This window comes from Amblyomma maculatum, chromosome 2, assembly GCF_055883805.1.
Source record: "Amblyomma maculatum isolate TAMU_Amacu chromosome 2, ASM5588380v1, whole genome shotgun sequence".
NCBI lineage: Eukaryota > Metazoa > Arthropoda > Arachnida > Ixodida > Ixodidae > Amblyomma > Amblyomma maculatum.
Window position 1 is genome coordinate 150,407,561 of NC_139345.1, and position 17,751 is coordinate 150,425,311.

At 47.4% G+C, this 17,751-nt stretch overlaps 2 protein-coding genes across 2 annotated transcripts in view; both read left to right on the forward strand.

The window, feature by feature from the left end:
- The first annotated feature begins 796 nt into the window (after positions 1 to 796).
- Positions 797 to 17,751, forward strand: part of LOC146200168 (uncharacterized) — an 83,460-nt gene continuing 66,505 nt past the window's right edge. The window contains exons 1-2 of the mRNA XM_084592281.1: positions 797 to 802; positions 3,624 to 3,776. Coding sequence (XP_084448407.1) covers positions 797 to 802; positions 3,624 to 3,776 — 159 coding nt within the window. The remainder of the gene's footprint in view (positions 803 to 3,623; positions 3,777 to 17,751) is intronic.
- On the forward strand, positions 9,341 to 12,177 carry LOC146200169 (uncharacterized). The gene is made up of 2 exons (XM_084595890.1): positions 9,341 to 9,793; positions 11,830 to 12,177. The coding sequence occupies exons 1-2, from the start codon at positions 9,341 to 9,343 to the stop codon at positions 12,175 to 12,177; spliced, it is 801 nt and encodes a 266-aa protein (XP_084452016.1).

The window sequence follows — 17,751 nt, forward strand, 5'->3', positions numbered from 1 at the left end:
CATTATCGCCCCTGTGAGCTGGGTATGAGTTTCATGTGTGCGAAGGTGTGACATCAGTGACCGCAGCCAGTTGGTGCACCCTTTCTCTGCTATGGACGTGTTGGTAGTGGCTGGAAACTTTTCCGGAAGGCAGTTCAGTTAGGGATGTGGGCTTGTGTGGTAGGACGCTTGAGGCGGCGTGTGTATATCGTGGTACGTGGTATTGAGAAGGCAGTTTTCGCTGCCGAGGGTTTCCTCGGTGTTAATCCAGTCTGCGTGTCGTACGTTGCGAGTGAAGATAAGATGCGGACACGTACGTGTCCCACGTCATGGAGTTACCTACGCGTGTTGGTAAACGGGGTAGGTGTGGAGGGTGAGACGCAGTGTGGACACAATCTCCGCCAGTTTGCGTCCTCGCACCTCCTTGTTACGGTACCGCCACAGCTGAATGAGGGCACTGAAGTCACCCAATATCAGGAGGAGGTCTCAACCCGCTGTCTTCAGCGTGCGGCTAAAGATGTCTGCGAACGTCACTCGCTTGAATTCTACAGGAACTGTGGCCGATCGAGAAAGTGATCCTCATTACTATGTAAATTTTAACTCTTCTGCAATCGTACACATACTTGAATTATGATTACTTTTCAGTAAAACACGCACGTACACAATCATTATCGTTCGTCCGTAGCCGTCATCGACGCGGACTCAGACCGTTGCTGGGCTGGACGTCTACACGGCCGTCTGTAAATGCTTTGTGCCATTTGAACATTCGCAACATTTTCAACATTCGCAGTAAATACATCGCTTCATTGCCTTGGTCATGACGGTAAGTGCCTCGATAGGCGACTTCGCCAGTTAGTCAGTTGCTGCCAGGAGCCCTGTCGTCTGCTCGAAAATGCACACGGAAACGTACCAGTGCTTGAGGGCGTCTTGTGCGCATGCGCCCCGCAGCACCATGCACGCCAGCCGCGCCAGACTGTAGAAACGGCAGTTTCTCGACGCAGCCGTCGTAGCCGGCATAATGTGACCGACGTCACCGGCTCTGCCAGTCTCCCCGTAAACGTTCCCGCGCTGCAGAAAATCCGGTGCCGTCGCCGTCTGTGTCGACGCTGATGATATGTGTGTGGAAATTCCCGATGAGAACAAAAACATTTTAAAATATTCAGCAGCAAGTCAAACAATGTTCTCATTGCAGCCAAAATTATCAAAGAAGTTCTTCAAATCACATGAAAGTAACTGAACGAAACAGAAACTAAATTAAGGATTGCTAAAGTGGGATTCAATCTCAATATCCTCCGTTTGCAAGATCTGCGCGTAGGCAATGACACCTTATTTTTTATTGCTTGCTTAGATGCTACCACTACGATAGAGATCAATATGTCTAAAACATTAATCTCGCAGGAGTATACGTGAAAAAATAAAATTACGATTATAGGCTCCGCCGTTAAGACGATAGCGTTTCACGTGCGTGGACGATATTTTTTTCCCTTCTCTTTTTTTCAATTTTTTTTTACACGGATACTTACCATAAGCAAAGTTGTTCTTCCATTTGAGCAAATTGACCTGCGAGAACTTTCATTTCTTCAAATTTTCAACTGATAAATTGTTCAATTACAAATAAACACTCAAAACTTTCTCAATTAGCTTCGTGCATTGGGCTTTCATTCTGATTAATCTGATACCTGTGAACCCCCTTTTTTCAACTGTTTCATTTCTTTAATTCATCGACCAATAAAACCTTGATGATTTCACTAACTTGTAATCGCCTATCACACACACACCAATCAATCATCAATGATTACAAAGGAAAAATTACTATGATGCGATATTTTTGCGCCACTCCGATTACTACAACTATGCCGACGGCTTTCCGACCGAGTTACCTGCTATCGTTTAAAATGTCTCTAAGGCGTGAAAGATAATCAAGAATCTCTCTTCCTAGACTCTAGTGGTGTATTTTAGGCTCGATACACTTCACGAATGAACGAAAATGTTTAGATAAAAACGCGTAAATCGCGAACAGTCATTCTCATCTTTCAAAACTCTGAAGGCCTATAGCACCGATAACCTATCAAACGGCTCGCTTTTATTACTTTTCGGCAGATATCGGACCACATGGAGGGTTATGGGGAATATTTTTGAGAGTACGCTGAAGAATGCCCCTAGGAAAAGTGCCATCCAAACAATCTATAAAGGCAGGATCAATTGTTTGTTTTTAGAGCGCAGCTCTTTGGCGCCCGTTCCTGCGTTTTGCGGTGTCGCCATCAGCGTTTTCCCTCATAATCAGCTCTATTAATAGTTAAATCCTGTCTCCACCGGGAATTGAACCTGCATCTCATGAACCCCAAACCGAGCGCTTTTACCAACTGCGCCACGCACGGGATCGTGAAACGCACATTATAATTATCCTTGTGTACCATGAGGATAATAGTAGCGATGGCAATTACGCTGCAGTTAGTAATAATGGCAATGATGACATTAGCAATGATAAGGAAGGTGCATTTAGTTGATAATGAGGGCAACATGCACCAGCAACGCTTAGGCTTTCGCATTTCTGCAGTGTGCACGAAAGCGTCTGCCATCATCGCATGCTCCCGGCATAAAAGTGGATTCTGCCTAGAAAGCCGGTGAACTTTGATGCATTATGTTCGATGCAACGCTTGGTAGTCCGCACCGCCCAAGCCGAAACGCATAGCCGCCGTTGTTCGCCGCTGTGAACCGCCTACCTATATAAATAGTTCCTGCTCTGCCACTTCGTTCTGAGTCAGGAGCGAGGCAACCGGTGGAAGTCCTTCGTCAGCCGCTGTGTGCGCAGTTACTCTGCCTAGTGCCACCGCCGACTTTCCTGTTGCAGCGGAGGCCACATATGAGTTAAGTGGAAGCACTATTAGGGGAGTGTTTTTTCAAGAAGGAATAAGTGTGAAAAATAAAAAGTTTTGTGTAAATGTACATACATATCTTGCTGGAAATCTTTGCCGCAATCTATCTAAAAGGTGGAACAGCTGATGAGCTACGCTCCAATTTCGCATTAGCAAGTCGTCAGCAATTTTTGCACAGGAAACAGTTAACAGTCCATGTTACAAGGATTCATCCCTGTTCAAGCTGTGTATTATATCGTGAAAGACGTTTGTTTCTGGCCGCAAAAGAAAAAGTCCTTTTTTATTTAACAGCAGATCTTACAGGCATCGTTTCACTAGTTGCAGGACATATTTCCAAGGGCCTTCGATGTGCACCATTATATTCCAAGGTAGAGGCAGCGTGCTATAAGCTAAGTCTAGTTCTCATGAGCCTCATTCTTGCTACAGCACCTTAATTTAGCTTCGACATCGAATTTGGAAAGAAGCGACTAGTGATTAGATACGCAAACCATGCACAATGCATAAAGTGTGAAGTGAACTGTCATCTCATGTAGTGCGTGCATTCAGTGGCCAAGTCCGCGTGGCGTATATTTAGAAGTTTCTTTCGATCGATATCGACGCGCGAAGTCACCGCTAGGTGCGCGCGTTTAAGACCTAAATTCTGACATAAGTTGTGGTCTACGATGCAAAGGTGTAGAGCTCGCTCGATGAGCTCTACGGGTAGACTACGTAGCTCAAGGATTACCTGTTGTCTTCACTTGTGCAGACGTCCTCTTTTGATTCGTGCAGCTATTGGCAGCAAAAGAAAAGAACAGAGCCATGCTGGGTGTCCGTGTCATGTTTGGCTGCGCAGCCACATTCGCCTTCATGGCCTTTGAAGTCCGTGCATCGACACTGCCCGAAAGGAAGACCTACCTGTCTCCTTACCAAGATGCTTGGAAGGTAAGCAGCGCTCGCGTGTGATGTAACTGCAACCGGATGGAAGACCCAACACTCTCAACTGTTTTCTTCATAGTTGGATCGGCAATAATGAGCACACAACGAAGGGAGCGCTTTATTCTGTAACCGAGAAGGCACGCGGCTAGTATTCGCTTTTAAATCGAAACATAAACGACTTTACTTCGGAGTGAATGCTCTTTGGGCTTTCTATACCGGCGAAGTCATTCGTGATTGGCTGGGCTGACCATTTAGGGAAAAAATTCTCACAATCGATATTTTGCTTAAATTGGTCTTCAGCTTTCATGTATGAATGAACATGAATCACACACCTACCTCACTTTTAAGATCTAAAGCAGTCAGTGCCTTCTTTCCAGATCAGCTTCAGCTGACAGCAAGAAACGAAAAAAAAAAAATAGCGGAAGACATTAGGCCGCACCATCATTTTTGAAAATTTCTATTTTTTTTTACACTGATACTTATCATATGCAAATATTCACTTTTGCATTTTGAGCAACTTGACACCTTTGAACGCATCTTTCATTTTTCAATTATTTCAATTAGTTAGGTGATCAATTACACGCTCTAAAATTTTTTAATTAGCATCACCAAGCATTAGCGTTTCATTTTGAGCCTTTTCACACCTTTGAACCCCTTTTTACTCAATATTCAATTGATCAATTATTTAAACAAAAGAATTAGTAAATTAAACACTAATTTTTTAATTACCATCATCAGACATTTACTCTTCACTTTGATTATTTTGACATCTTTGAGCCCTCCTTCCTTCTCATTTTTATTTCCCAATTCCTGAATTATTTCATTAACTTGTCAATGCCGATCACATACCAATCAACCATCAATAATTCGAACCACAAATTATCAAAATACATTTTCTTTGGCACAGCCCCCTATTATTTCCGACACGTGGTGCCGACTATCACTACTACTACTACTACTACAATAAAAACTACTACTACTACTAAAACAACAACGACGACAACTACTACTACTACTACTACTACTACTACTAATACTACTACTACTACTACTACTACTACTACTACTACTACTACTACTACTACTACTACTACTACTACTACTACTACTGCTGCTTCTTCTGCTACTACTAGTACCACTATGCTGACGGCTTTTGTACCTAAAGAGCTGTATAAGCTATCGCATAAAATTTGTACAAGGCACTTTGGACCATTAAAGTGCGATGAGGCGAAAGCTATCATAACGCGGTGGATCGTAGCCCTCCACTACGGCACAAATGTCCAGCCGAAACACATGGCGCCTCTTTCGCCTCATTGATCCAACTCAGACCTGTAAAGAAACACAAAAACATCTTCGGCGTGTAATCCACACCTTCTCTGGAATACTACACAACTCGCGCACAAACTCAGGGACCGATATTTGTGCAACATACAGGACACCCGTGGGCAGGCGTACTCTTATGCAGGCTCTGAGAATGCTGAGCTTGACCAGCCGTTCAAGCTCCACTACTTACGGGCAGCCCTGGGTAAAATGAAACGTGGTACTGCACCTGGCCGGGACAAAATCACTGTTCAATTACTAGCTAACCTTCCCGACTCAGCTTATACAACTTTATTGGACTAAATCAATGCAATATGGCGAGGAGATACGCCACTCCCCATTGATTGGAAAATTGCTGTGGTCACATTCATACCAAAGGCCGGCAAAGCAATAAACACGGAATACCTACGCCCCATGTCTCTTACCTATTGTGTGGGCACACTTATGGAGACGATTGTGCGGGACCGGTTGTCTGAGTACCTTGAGACACATGTCTTCGCGGACACCATGTACGGATTTCGCCCACACAGATCCGCACAGGATGTCTTGCTTCAACTACATCGGGAAGTCCTTGACCCCCTCGAGTGCCCTCATAACGACAGGGCCCCCCGCCGGGGTGGCGCAGTGGTTACGGCGCTCGACTACTGTTCCCAAGGACGCGGGATCGAATCCCGGCCTCGGCGGTCGCTTTTCGATGGAGGCGAAAAGCAAGGCGCCCGTGTGCTATGCGATGTCAGTGCACGTCAAAGAACCTCAGGTGGTCGAAATTTCCGGAGTCCTCCTCTACGGCGTCTCTCAAAGCCTGAGTCGCTTTGGGACGATAAACCCCACAAAACCAAAACCAAACCATAACGACAGGGTCGTACTTGCCCTGGATCTGAAGGGGGCTTTCGACAATGTAACGCATGATATTATTCTCACTCATTTAAGTCAAACCAACTGTGGCCATCGTGCCTTCCAATATATCCGCCAATTCCTCACAGACCGCCACTCTTACATCCGCATTCAGGATAACGGACACGGCCCCTTCCCCCTAGGTACCAGGGGAACGCCGCAAGGCGCAGTGATTTCTCCCCTGCTATTCAATTTGGCCATGATGCGCCTGCCGGCCCAGCTGGGTGCTGTCGAGGGCGTGCTCTGTACGCCGACGACATCACCCTGTGGGCCACACAGGGCTCGCTTGGAGACATTGGAGCCAGCCTGCAGCAGGCGGCGACTATAGTAGACCGCTATGCTAGCCGCTGCGGCCTTCAATGCTCCCCACAGAAATCGGAATTTGTGCACATCCACCCCTCTCCCAAATGCACTACTAAAATTCAACTTACTCTTCCATCAGGTCCAATTCCAGAAACACAAGAAGTCCGAGTACTGGGACTCTTCATTCACTAACACCGCAAGCCAGACACCACATTGGCTAAACTCCGCAAGGTGGGGGACCAGGTGGGCCGCATGGTCCGCCGGGTTTCCAATAAACGCGGGGGGTTACGAAGCAAGGATGCGTTGCGGCTGGCCTGCGGCGGCATATCTCATTTACTTTGGGGTTGCCCTGCTTTTTCTACTGGACGCCCCGAGATTGAACCCTAGCGCCTGAACTACCGTTCCCTTCTAGAAACTGATGCTAACACACAGACGATATTTGCCAAGTATGGCTCGCTTAGTGGCCTGGATAGAGCAATGTGATTCGAGTGACGACCTAAACAATGAAGATTATGTCTACTCCCCTTTATCCCCATCCATGGCCATGAGCCTTCCCATTCAATAAAGGACATTCCATCCCATCCCTTCATCACCTCACAGCCCCGCCGGGATGGTGCAGTAGTAAGACGCCCGACTACTGTGCCGGAGTACCCGGGTTCGAACCCGTCCTCGGCGGCTGCGTTTGGATGGAGGCGAAACAAGAGGCGTCCGTGTGCTGTGCGATGTCAGCGCACGTTAAAGATCCCCAGGTGGTCGAAATTACTCCGTAGCCCTCCACTACGGCTCCTCTTTCTCTCTTTCTACTTTCACTCCCACCTTCCCCCCTTCCATTACGGCGCGGTAGAGGTGTCCACAGAAAACACGTCAGACAGTTACCGCGCCTTTCCCTTCCTATAAATCGATCATCACCTCACACACTTCTCCGAGGTTGTTGTGGCTGTAGGAAGAAGGAAAAGAAAATGCAAGGGCCTGCTACTGGCTCTGTAGCTGAGTCACCTCCGCTGGGACTCCAGTGGGACTCAGGTGCGCCGCTCGACAGATCCTCGGCCTCGCCGACTCCCGCTCTACCCACAAGTACCAGTGAGCGAAGGAGTACGGAGTTAGGGGACGAAGAATACTGGTTCAAATCTTTATACGGATGAATAAGAAACACCAAGGCCCGGAAACACTGAAGAGTTTTATAGGGTGCGTATACACTAGCTTCCATAGGGGAAGGGCAGATCAGTAGACAAGGGAGTGTCCTGCTGACGTGATCTCTTTCAAACATTTTTATTCTCGGTAAGACCCCCCCCTTCCCCTTTTCAATAATTTGAGCTTGGTTGGAAGGAGGAGGTCGATGAGGCGGTGTAAATAGCGGCACAAGAAGAGCGCAGTGTCTGCGCATGTCCTACTTTGGGATTCACACCTTCTTCAAAGGAGTCAGCGCGAAGAAGATGAAACGCAGCCGGAAACAATAGACATTTAGTTTAGCGCTACCGTCTACAGCTACCGCGCGAGCATCAGTACGCATGCGCAGATCATCCCGAGGGCGACAGATGGCGGCACGTTCCTGTCAAATTTCTGCGGACTACGCACGCAGAGAGACCAACCAGCGCGTGCTGTGCTGACGGCGCGCTTTAGCGGTAGACGGCCGCGGTAATCGGCAGCGGTTAACAAAAAGTCTATAATACCTTTGTTCCAGAATTCGGCTAACCGAAGAGGGAAAAATCCTGCGCGGCCGCAGAGTACCGGAAACGGGCCCTTTTGATCCCCACCGTCTTTTACCGGCCAAACCTGTTGTATCCCACACCAGTTTCGGTTTCGTTTTCATACACCAGTGCTATCATCATCAGCACATTTTCTCTCTCTCTTCTCTCGAGCTCACACGCTCACACTCTGACGTAAATAAACAGTCTACCCTGAGCTGCGGTCTGCGCCTGTTCGTTCCCTGCGTCCGGATACCGGACACCACAGAATGGCGACGAAGATTCAAGCATAGTTTTCCGTTCCGAAAACTGTACATTCGCCAACATGTCGGGCGAATCTTATCCGCCGCCCCCACCGTTCCTGCCTACGCCAGGCGAACCTGCAGTACCTTGGCAACAGTGGAAGCTGGTCTTCCTGAACTTCCTGGAAGCGGTGGGAGGCGACGAACTACAGCCCAACCGTCGCAAGGCAATACTTCTGAACTCCCTCGGAATCGAAGGCTTACGTGTGTACCACAGCCTCGACGCAACAAGGAGCACCGCAGATCCTTGGGCAAGTGTCACGTCAAGTGCTCACGAAGACCCCTTCAATGCTGCTGTCGCAACGCTGGATGTCCACTTCGCAACAGCAACCAACGACCTGGTGGAACGTCACCGATTCCGTCAGCGCAAGCAACTATCCGGTGATAATTTTCAAACCTACATAAACGGTCTACGAGAACTATCCGCAACGTGCAATTTCGAAACTGCAACTGACAGCATGATCCGTGACCAATTATTTGAGGGAACAACGTCGCAAAAGATACCAAAGCGTTTACTTTACGAGGGGTCGTCTCTCACTCTTCAACGCGGAGTTGACATTGGAAAGCAGATCGACCAGGCAGAAAGGCAATTAGAAGAATTCAACGTCAGCGCTCCTGTGAACCGCGTGCGAGAAACAAAAACAAAATCATTCGACCCCTCGCATGGCACGTGCTACCGCTGTGGTTCGGCTTCCCATCTAGCAAATTTCTCTGCATGCCCAGCAAAAGCCAGACACTGCCGCAAATGTGGAAAGATCGGACATTTTGCAAGCGTCTGCAGGTCAAAGGAAAAGAAAACTGCTAAAAGAAGAGCACCATGCCCGAAAGCAGAGACAGCCAACGCCATTTCAATCTTAAACGTCAACGATAAAGATGAGCAACCGAAAGAAATTCGTGCCACAGTTACGATAGGGCAACGTCTTTTTTCTCTCATTGTTGACACTGGGGCTACAGTCTCTCTGCTGAGCGAAGAACATTACCGGAGATTCTTCACGGATATCTATGCGTTGTGCTCGCCTGCTGTCACCCTCCACAACTACTCCGGAGAAAAGATAAACATCGTCGGATGGTTCATGGCGAAACCACCGCCGGTTTGCTGTTCCACATCACAACTAAAGGCACGTCTTTGCTGGGACTCGACGCCATTAGTCTGGGCATAAACATCGTCGGTTCAACGTTAACCTGCCGCAGCTTCGCGCACGCAGACTCTCCTCCCTCGCTCCCCGCCGAGCTGCAGGATCAGTTTTCGCACCTCTTCTCGACGGGCCTCGGGCTCGTAAAGAACTTCGTGCACCACATCCAGCGTCGCTCGTCCGTGCAGCCGATTTCTGCAAAACTGCGGCGCTTGCCCATGACTCTGCGAGAGCAAGTTTCCGAGGAGCTACGCCGCCTGCAGTCGCAGGGGGTAATAGAACCCCTGTCTGCGTCGGAAGGGGTCTCCCCCATAGTCGTCGTGCGAAAGAAAGATGGCTCGCTTCGGTTGTGCGTGGACCTCCGCGAGGCTAACAAAGCTGTCATCGCCGACGCGTTTCCTCTCCTGCACACGGAAGAACTGCATCAACTAGCAGGTGGCACGTGTTTTTCGAGGCTTGACTTGGCGTCTGCGTACCACCAAGTTGAACTTACACCGGAGAGTCGCGACTTAACAACTTTTATCACGCATGATGGGTTGTTTCGATTCAAAAGAGTATGTTTTGGTCTGGCCTCTGCTCCTGCGGCTTTTCATAGAATGATGCAACTGTTGTTGAAGGACTGCAAGGGTGTGCTTTGTTACATTGATGACATAATCGTCTGGGGAAGGACACGCCAGGAGCATAACAAAAATTTGAAGCAGGTACTTGAACGTAGAAGCGCTTCAGGATTGAAGCTAAATGATAAATGTCTTTTCGCTGTTCCTGAGCTGCACTTTTTGGGACATGTCGTTAGTGGGAAAGGTTTGTGCCCATTGCCTTCCAAAGTAGACGCTGTAGTCAAAGCGCCTGCCCCTCTCAACATTGCGTTCTTTCTTGGGACTTGTAGGGTACTACTCCCGTTTTATTCCCCGATTTGCTGATTGGGTCGAACCGTTGAGAAAGCTTTTGAGGTCAAATCAAAAGTTTGATTGGAATGAGGAAGCTCAACGCAGTTTTGATCTAGTCAAAAGCATGTTATCAGCTAGTCCCGTCATACAGATGTTCAACCCAGAGTTAGATGTAATCGTCACCACAGATGCTTCGGAAAAGGGCTTGGGTGCTGTGCTTCAGCAACGCGATGGTGAAGAAATGCGCACCGTTGCATTTGCATCGAGAGCCTTGACCGCGGCGGAACGAAGATATTCCGTGGGTGAGCGAGAGGCTTTGGCATGTCTGTTTGCATGCGAGCATTGGCATGTCTACCTTTGGGGAAGACGATTTGTGTTGCGCACAGACCACCAGGCTTTGGTAACTTTGCTTTCGTCAGCTGGCGCAGGACGTCGGCCTCTTCGATTATCCAGATGGTCTGCTCGCTTACTGTACTACAACTTTTCGATCGAGTATCAGAAAGGGTCTCAAAACGTCTTTGCAGATGCACTTTCACGCCTGCCTATTGAAAGCGCTTCAAATCAAACCGTAGACGAAGAAATAGTCTCGGTCGTGTCATCATCCGTGACAAAAGAGCAGCTGCAGCTTGCTACCGCTGCAGACGAACTATTGCAAAAGGTTGTGGGGTATGTCACAAAAGGGTGGCCGCTGAAAAAGTCCGTAGCACCTGATGTGTTTCCTTGCTTTGACGTGCGAGAAGAACTGTCTCAGGTGGATGGCTTGTTACTCCGAGGGGAACAAATTATAATCTCCGATGTGCTGAAGGCTACGCTTGTCAGCTTCGCACACGAAAACCACCCTCGCATGGTAAGGACTAAGCAAAGGCTGCGTGACCTCTATTGGTGGCCTCGAATGGACAAACAAGTTGAGGAAGCTATAAGTCACTGTCACATTTGTCAGATACTCGACAAGTCTGCTTAACCATCTTTCGCGCCTTTGCAACCTGTGGCATTTCCTGACAAGCCATGGCAAAAGCTCGCGATGGACATTGTAGGTCCTCTTGAATGAGCACCTTCCAACTGTCGATACATAATAACCCTGATTGATTACCACTCGAAGTGGCCTGAAGTTGCATTTGCACCGACAGTAACGTCGCATACTGTTGTTGAATTCCTGAAGGGAGTATTCAGCCGCGAGGGTTTCCCGGACGAAATTGTAACTGACAACGGACCGCAGTTCAAGTCACAAATGTTCGAGGAATTCTTGCGCGAGAGGAGAAAATATACATCGTTTCTCTTCAGTGTACTACCCTCAGGGAAACGGTGCAATAGAAAGATTTAACAGGGTGCTCAAAGATTGGATACAAATGGCGAGATTGGAAAAACGCCCGTTGAAAACTTCCTTGGTTGATTACCTCGGTACATATAGATAAACTCCGCACGCGACGACTGGCTCGTCACCTGCGAAGCTCCTACATGGTCGTCAACCCAGAACACGGCTCAGTATTGCTGGAATGCCCTCTGGGAGCGACGTACACTCTAATGCTGTATTGAAGCCCGTTCGCGAGAAGGTGCAAGCTAAGCAGTCGTACACCCAACAGTATACGGATAGGAGACGCGGTGCTAGGGCCCCAACATTTCGAAACGGTGACCTCGTTCGAGTAAGGATTCCCAAAGCTGGAGGCAAGGCACCGTTTTCATACATGGGTCCATTTAAAGTAGTCAGAAAAAGAGGCCGGAATTCATTTCTCCTAAGCGACGGCCGCATCTGGAATGCATCTAAATTAACTCGCGTACCAGAAAACAGCTCTGGCTATACACCGTCCTGGGCACTGCTTCAAGACAACGATTCAACTACTTCTGAAGATCGCGCGGAACCAGCACCAGCTGAAACGACATCTTAACCGCAGTCTCCAGTGGTTGAAACAAGTTCAACTCCTCCGCAAAAAAGCGACACAGGACAAATGCTGCGTCGAAGTGCAAGAGGCCGTCGCCCACCTGACAGACTTCAGTACTGACTTTACTGTTTCTGCCCTTGTGCCTACTGTGCTTTTACGTGTGTTTCGTGTTTATTTTAAGCGGGAGGTGATGTTGTATCCCGCACAAGTTTCGGTTTCGTTTCCATACACCAGTTCTATCATCATCAAGCACATTTTCTCTCTCTCTTCTCTCGAGCTCACACTCTGACGTAAATAAACAGTCTACCCTGAGCTGCGGTCTGCGCCTGTTCGTTCCCTCCGTCCGGATACCGGACACCACAATAATTTGAGCTTGGTTGGGAGGAGGAAGTCGATGAGGCGGTGTAGATAGCGGCACAAGAAGCGCGCAGTGTCTGCGCATGACCTACATTGGGATTCACACCTTCTTCAAAGGAGTCAGCGCGAAGAAGATGAAACGCAGCCGGAAACAATAGACACATTTAGTTTAGCGCTACCGCTTACAGCTACCGTCTACAGCTACCGCGCGAGCATCAGTACGCATGCGCAGATCATCCCGAGGGCGACAGATGGCGGCACGTTCCTGTCAAATTCCTGCGGACTATGCACGCAGAGAGACCAACCAGCGCGTGCTGTGCTGACGGCGCGCTTTAGCGGTAGACGGCCGCGGTAATCGGCAGCGGTTAACTAAAAGTCTATAATACCTTTGTTCCAGAATTCGGCTAACCGGAGAGGGAAAAATCCTGCGCGGCCGCAGAGTACCGTAAACGGGCCCTTTTGATCCCCGCCGTCTTTTACCGGCCAAACCAAACCGCGCTCATCGTCGTCTGGGCTGTGTTGCATGCTTCAAATCACACCTTGCCGTTGCCGTCCCTAATATCTCCATCGCTTTCAGATTTATAGCTCCAAGCTCTTGTCTCATCGGTCCAAGCCATCTGTTTCCGTACTCCGCTTTTTGCCGCCGTATATCTTTAGAGCTACGTCGTACTTGCGCCATGGAGCTACAGTGCTGGGGCAGTGATTCAAGCGCAGGTGTTTCGAAAACCCATCTCTTTTGGCGCGAGGTAGCCAAAGCGTGCTCACCTAGCGCACCGAAGGTAACCGCATTTTCGTAATTCTAAAAACTGTTAGGGCGGTTGCTAGCGGCCTACTACAACTCTCGATTTCGAAGCAGACGCTTAACCATAATAAATTTTTTAATTAGTTATCTACCTTACTGAATAAGGTTATTCACATCTATTCTGATATCTGCAAACACGGTTACCATTGTTCCCCTGGAACAGTCCTCATATGTGAAACTGCCTATATTTAAAATTCTTGTTTGGCTTTGCTGAAAAGTCCGGTATATCTGTCCCTTGAGAGGGAAAAAAATGTGTGCGTGAGGGAAGGGTGAGAGAGAAAAATTCCGAGAGCACTGTTGAATCTATACTGCAGAAATGCGAAAGCATGAGCGTTGCTGGTGCACATGGTGCATCACGTTTGCTCTCCAACTAAATACACCGTCATTATCATCGCTACTGTCATCATAGCCATTATCACTAACTGCAGCGTCACTTCATCGCTAATATCACCCTCACTGCCCTTACAAAAATGAGTTTTGAAACTCTATTGTTGGACTATTGACCGCCTTTTGAATTTATTGAATTTCGATAGACATTCAACCCCAGCTGAATGCAATCTTTACAGGGCCAACAGAATTTTCATTGTGTTCTACCCAATAGACTTTTTGTGCAATTTTTTCTATGTGCTTTTTGTTGTCAGTTTGCAACGTTCACGAACAATTAGCGTGTACTGTTCATGCTGACCCATGTTTTTAAGTAGTTTTAGGCACAAATGATAGAGCATGATGTAACAATTTCGTTATGAATTTTTGGTCTCACTTGTAATCAACTATTGGCCACATTCTGCAAAGGGAAATATAAGAGCAGCATGCAGTTGCGCGCTCGTTCATGTTATATAAAAGTACATATTAACGGTGCACACTTAGCTCAAGCTTCGCAACACAGTGAAAATATGCCCTAAAAACTTCATGATGGCAAAGCCTCCACTAATAATGCAAATACATCGTTGAATGTCAATCAGAATCCGTAATGGATCAGCTTCTGTATGTCGCAGAAGGTAACTTTAGTGGTAGGACATATTTTATATTTATCATAAAACAAGTTCAGTGAGTCATCATACTAACAAACAGGATCCTAGATTGAACCTACCATGTAGGGCAGGACAGAGCTTTTTTAAACCAGTTCCAAAGTTCACTATATATATGCTTCAGGGTCTGACATTCTGCCCAAGCATAGGCATTTTTGCCCGTAGCTTTTTGCCGCAAAATGAGGTGCAGTCTGTATTGGAATCCTCCACCGCTGTATGTCTTTAGAGAATTTTACTGTTATTTTTTTCTTTTCCTTCCTTTCTTAGTGGACACCATGCTAAAATGAAGTCACTTTAAACATTGAGGGGTTCTAATAATCACGGATTGATCCCACGCATACTATAGAGTTAACACGCATAGCAAAAACATTCGCGTATGAAAAAAAAAAAGAAAAAAAACAAGATTGCATGCGTCTTCTAACGGCGACTCTTCTTTTCAAAGAAGCATTCGGCCGCCGCCTTGCCCCTGTCCGCATCCCACTTCCCCCGTGCCCCGCGAAAGGCGCCAGCATGTCCGGAGAGGTCGAGGGTCGCTTCCTGTCGGCTGGGGGGAAAAAAGGGGGAGGGAGGAGGGGTTGCTCCCGCTTGGTCTCCGCTCTCTGCCTTCACCGTGGTTTGTTTTCACGGAGATGACCTTGGCTTCAGCAGTCGCGCAGCGGGGGTGGCGGCTTTTCACCGAAGCTGTTCTTCTGCGCCCCGTTTTCTTTGCACGCAGACGCGGGTACGCTGAGTGCGGCGATGTGCCAGTTCAGTTGGCGTTTTCCCGCCACCGTGGTCGCATCTTGCACTGTGAACGAAGCACCGTATGTAGGTTTTTCGCTGGTGATTATCACGAAGATCGTTTTGTTCAAAGTGGAGCGCGAACGTACGAATTTAAGTCTTCGGAGGACTACGCTCTTGGGCGGCAGCTTCTGCGCAAGGAGGACGTGTTTAAGAAGTTCAACAGTCCCAGGCGTTTTGGATTCTAGGCGAAAAGCCGGCGCGGGCGGAGGGAGCGTCTGCACTTTGGTGAGTGTTTTACTTTTTCCTATTCGTGTTTGTGCCAGTCTTGTACTGTGTGTGCTACAAGGTGAAGCGCATGTAAATATTTCTAGCAGACAAACCAGCCTCGTCGGAAAAAAAAGGAGGGGGAGAGAGAGAGAGAAAGAGAGAGAGAACGAGGCTTGTCTCTACGCGGACGCTGGGGCCGATGGAACGCCAGCTGGAATGGCGACATTTTCTTTCTTTTTTTTAACCGGTGACCGTTTTTGACGGATTGTTCGGCACAGTGCTGTACTCTTTCGATACGCTACTCGCGCTGAGACGGACACATTATCGAGATCATAATATGCCTCTGTCACACATTGTGGATTATTGAATCTGTGCAGCTCCGCCATTTTTGCAGTGTTTGTTTTTGTTTCCACTCATTTTAGTGCCTATAGTTGGTAATTTTGCTTCAAGTTTTCTGGGTAGTAATGCTTGTGACCTGCGCTTTGCTATTTATATTCACAATGGGATCTTTGACGGCAGCATATATTGTTTATTAGGGAGAAATGAACGATGTGGTAATGCTGCCGAGCTGTGGAGGCGGCGGTCGATGCCGTCTAAGCAGTGAAAGACAGTGACAACTCATTTTAGACAAGAAATTTCTTGAGCTATGACGTGGAGCAGCGCACAAATGCCTTTGCTCTATTTGTAGGTTAGTATATACCGCAACTTAATTATGATTTATATTGTTTATTTCAGCATCACATGCGAGGAGTTCCCGGACGTATCAGCGTTTTACGCAAAGAACAGCCTGGCGTCATACCTTGCACATGAATTGAAATAAAGCAAATAAACAACCCAGCTCATGTTATGGGTTCACCAAAGATGCATATTTTTTCTTTCTCATTAACGCGCATTTTTTATTCTGTGTTCCCTTTCCGCTGCGGATTAACAGAAAATGCTGCGTGATCAACGGTTAGCCAAGAGCAGGCACGAGGTGGTTTACATTAATGCAAAAGTAGCACAGCACACATCCTTGCTGCGGTCAGTCAACACATTCTATGTTCTGCTCGACCAATCAACAATTTAGTCAGTTTAGTGTAGGTTAATGAGTGAGTAAGTATAATGGGGCTTAAAAGATCAAGATCTGTTTTGTTTTTTTATGCCTCACTATGCTTATCATTAACCAGCACTGATCAGACAGGATTGTTGATTGGTCGGGCAGAACATAGAATGTGGTGACTTATCGCAGCTAGGAGATGTACTGTACTACTTTTGCATTAATGAAAATCACCCCGTGTCTGCTCCTGGCAAACCGATGGTCGTGTACTATTTTCTGTTGTTCAGGAGTGGAAAGGTAGCAGAAAATCAAAAAGCGTCACTTGCAGAGTTTCTGAAGCATTTGAGCCTGAAATCAACAGAATTTCAGTTGCGCGAATTCCAAAAGCGCTCTTAAGAAACACATGGGCCACTATTTCATAAGCGCTCAACAAGAGGTCAACACTGCATCATCCAAAATGTTGTTGATTATCGACAGACTTTCAACAGCGTGTATTGACACAACGCTTTCGAATTTCTATAGAAACCCTACATGCATTTTTGTAAGGGTGTAGACAAGGAGATTGTGATGTGCGTTCCACGATCCTGGACGTGGCGAAGTTAGTTAAAGCACTCGGCTAAGGATTCGAAGGATGGAAGTTCTATTTCCGGTGGAGACAAAACATTTTTTGATGACGTCATCAGGATGATCGATAGCGTGTGAACGGCGAAAGCCTGCCCGTCCTCTCCTATCATTTTCCTCTCATTGTTTGCCTCTTCCTCTTCACTAATTTAAGCGTCATTGTCATCGCTATTATCATTGTCACGGTAGACAAAGAGAATTATGATGTGCGTTTTACGATCCCGGGCGTGGCGCAGTTGGTTAAAGCGCTCGGCTGGGGATGCTAAGGATGGAGGCTCGATGTCCCGCGTGAAGACTGGCTTTTTATCTTTCTGATGAAGCCATCAGAATAATTGAAAGCTAATTTCCCACATCCTACATCCGTTATTAGCGAGTGACACATCAGCGCACAGATCCCATGCACAACTCTCGCGCCCAACTCTCGCGCACGAGGTTTCGTTCCAGGCTTTGGCCTTAATATTAGTGCAACTGCTTGCGGAAGACCTCTGTAAGCGCATTCTTGCTGACGTTTTGACCCGCATTCAAATACTGACGGGCCGTAACCGTGGACCATCATAAACTCCATTAATTCTTGTTGAAGAAACTATAATTCTCTCTTAGTATTCATTTGCTCTCAGGCGTTCTCTAAAGCGACAAATGTCTATGTTTTGCTACCTTTAGCCCTCTAAAGAGCATATAATGCGTTCTCACTGTATTTCTCAATAATAACTTCATTGAATTCATCTTAATGTCGTGGGCCTAGGACA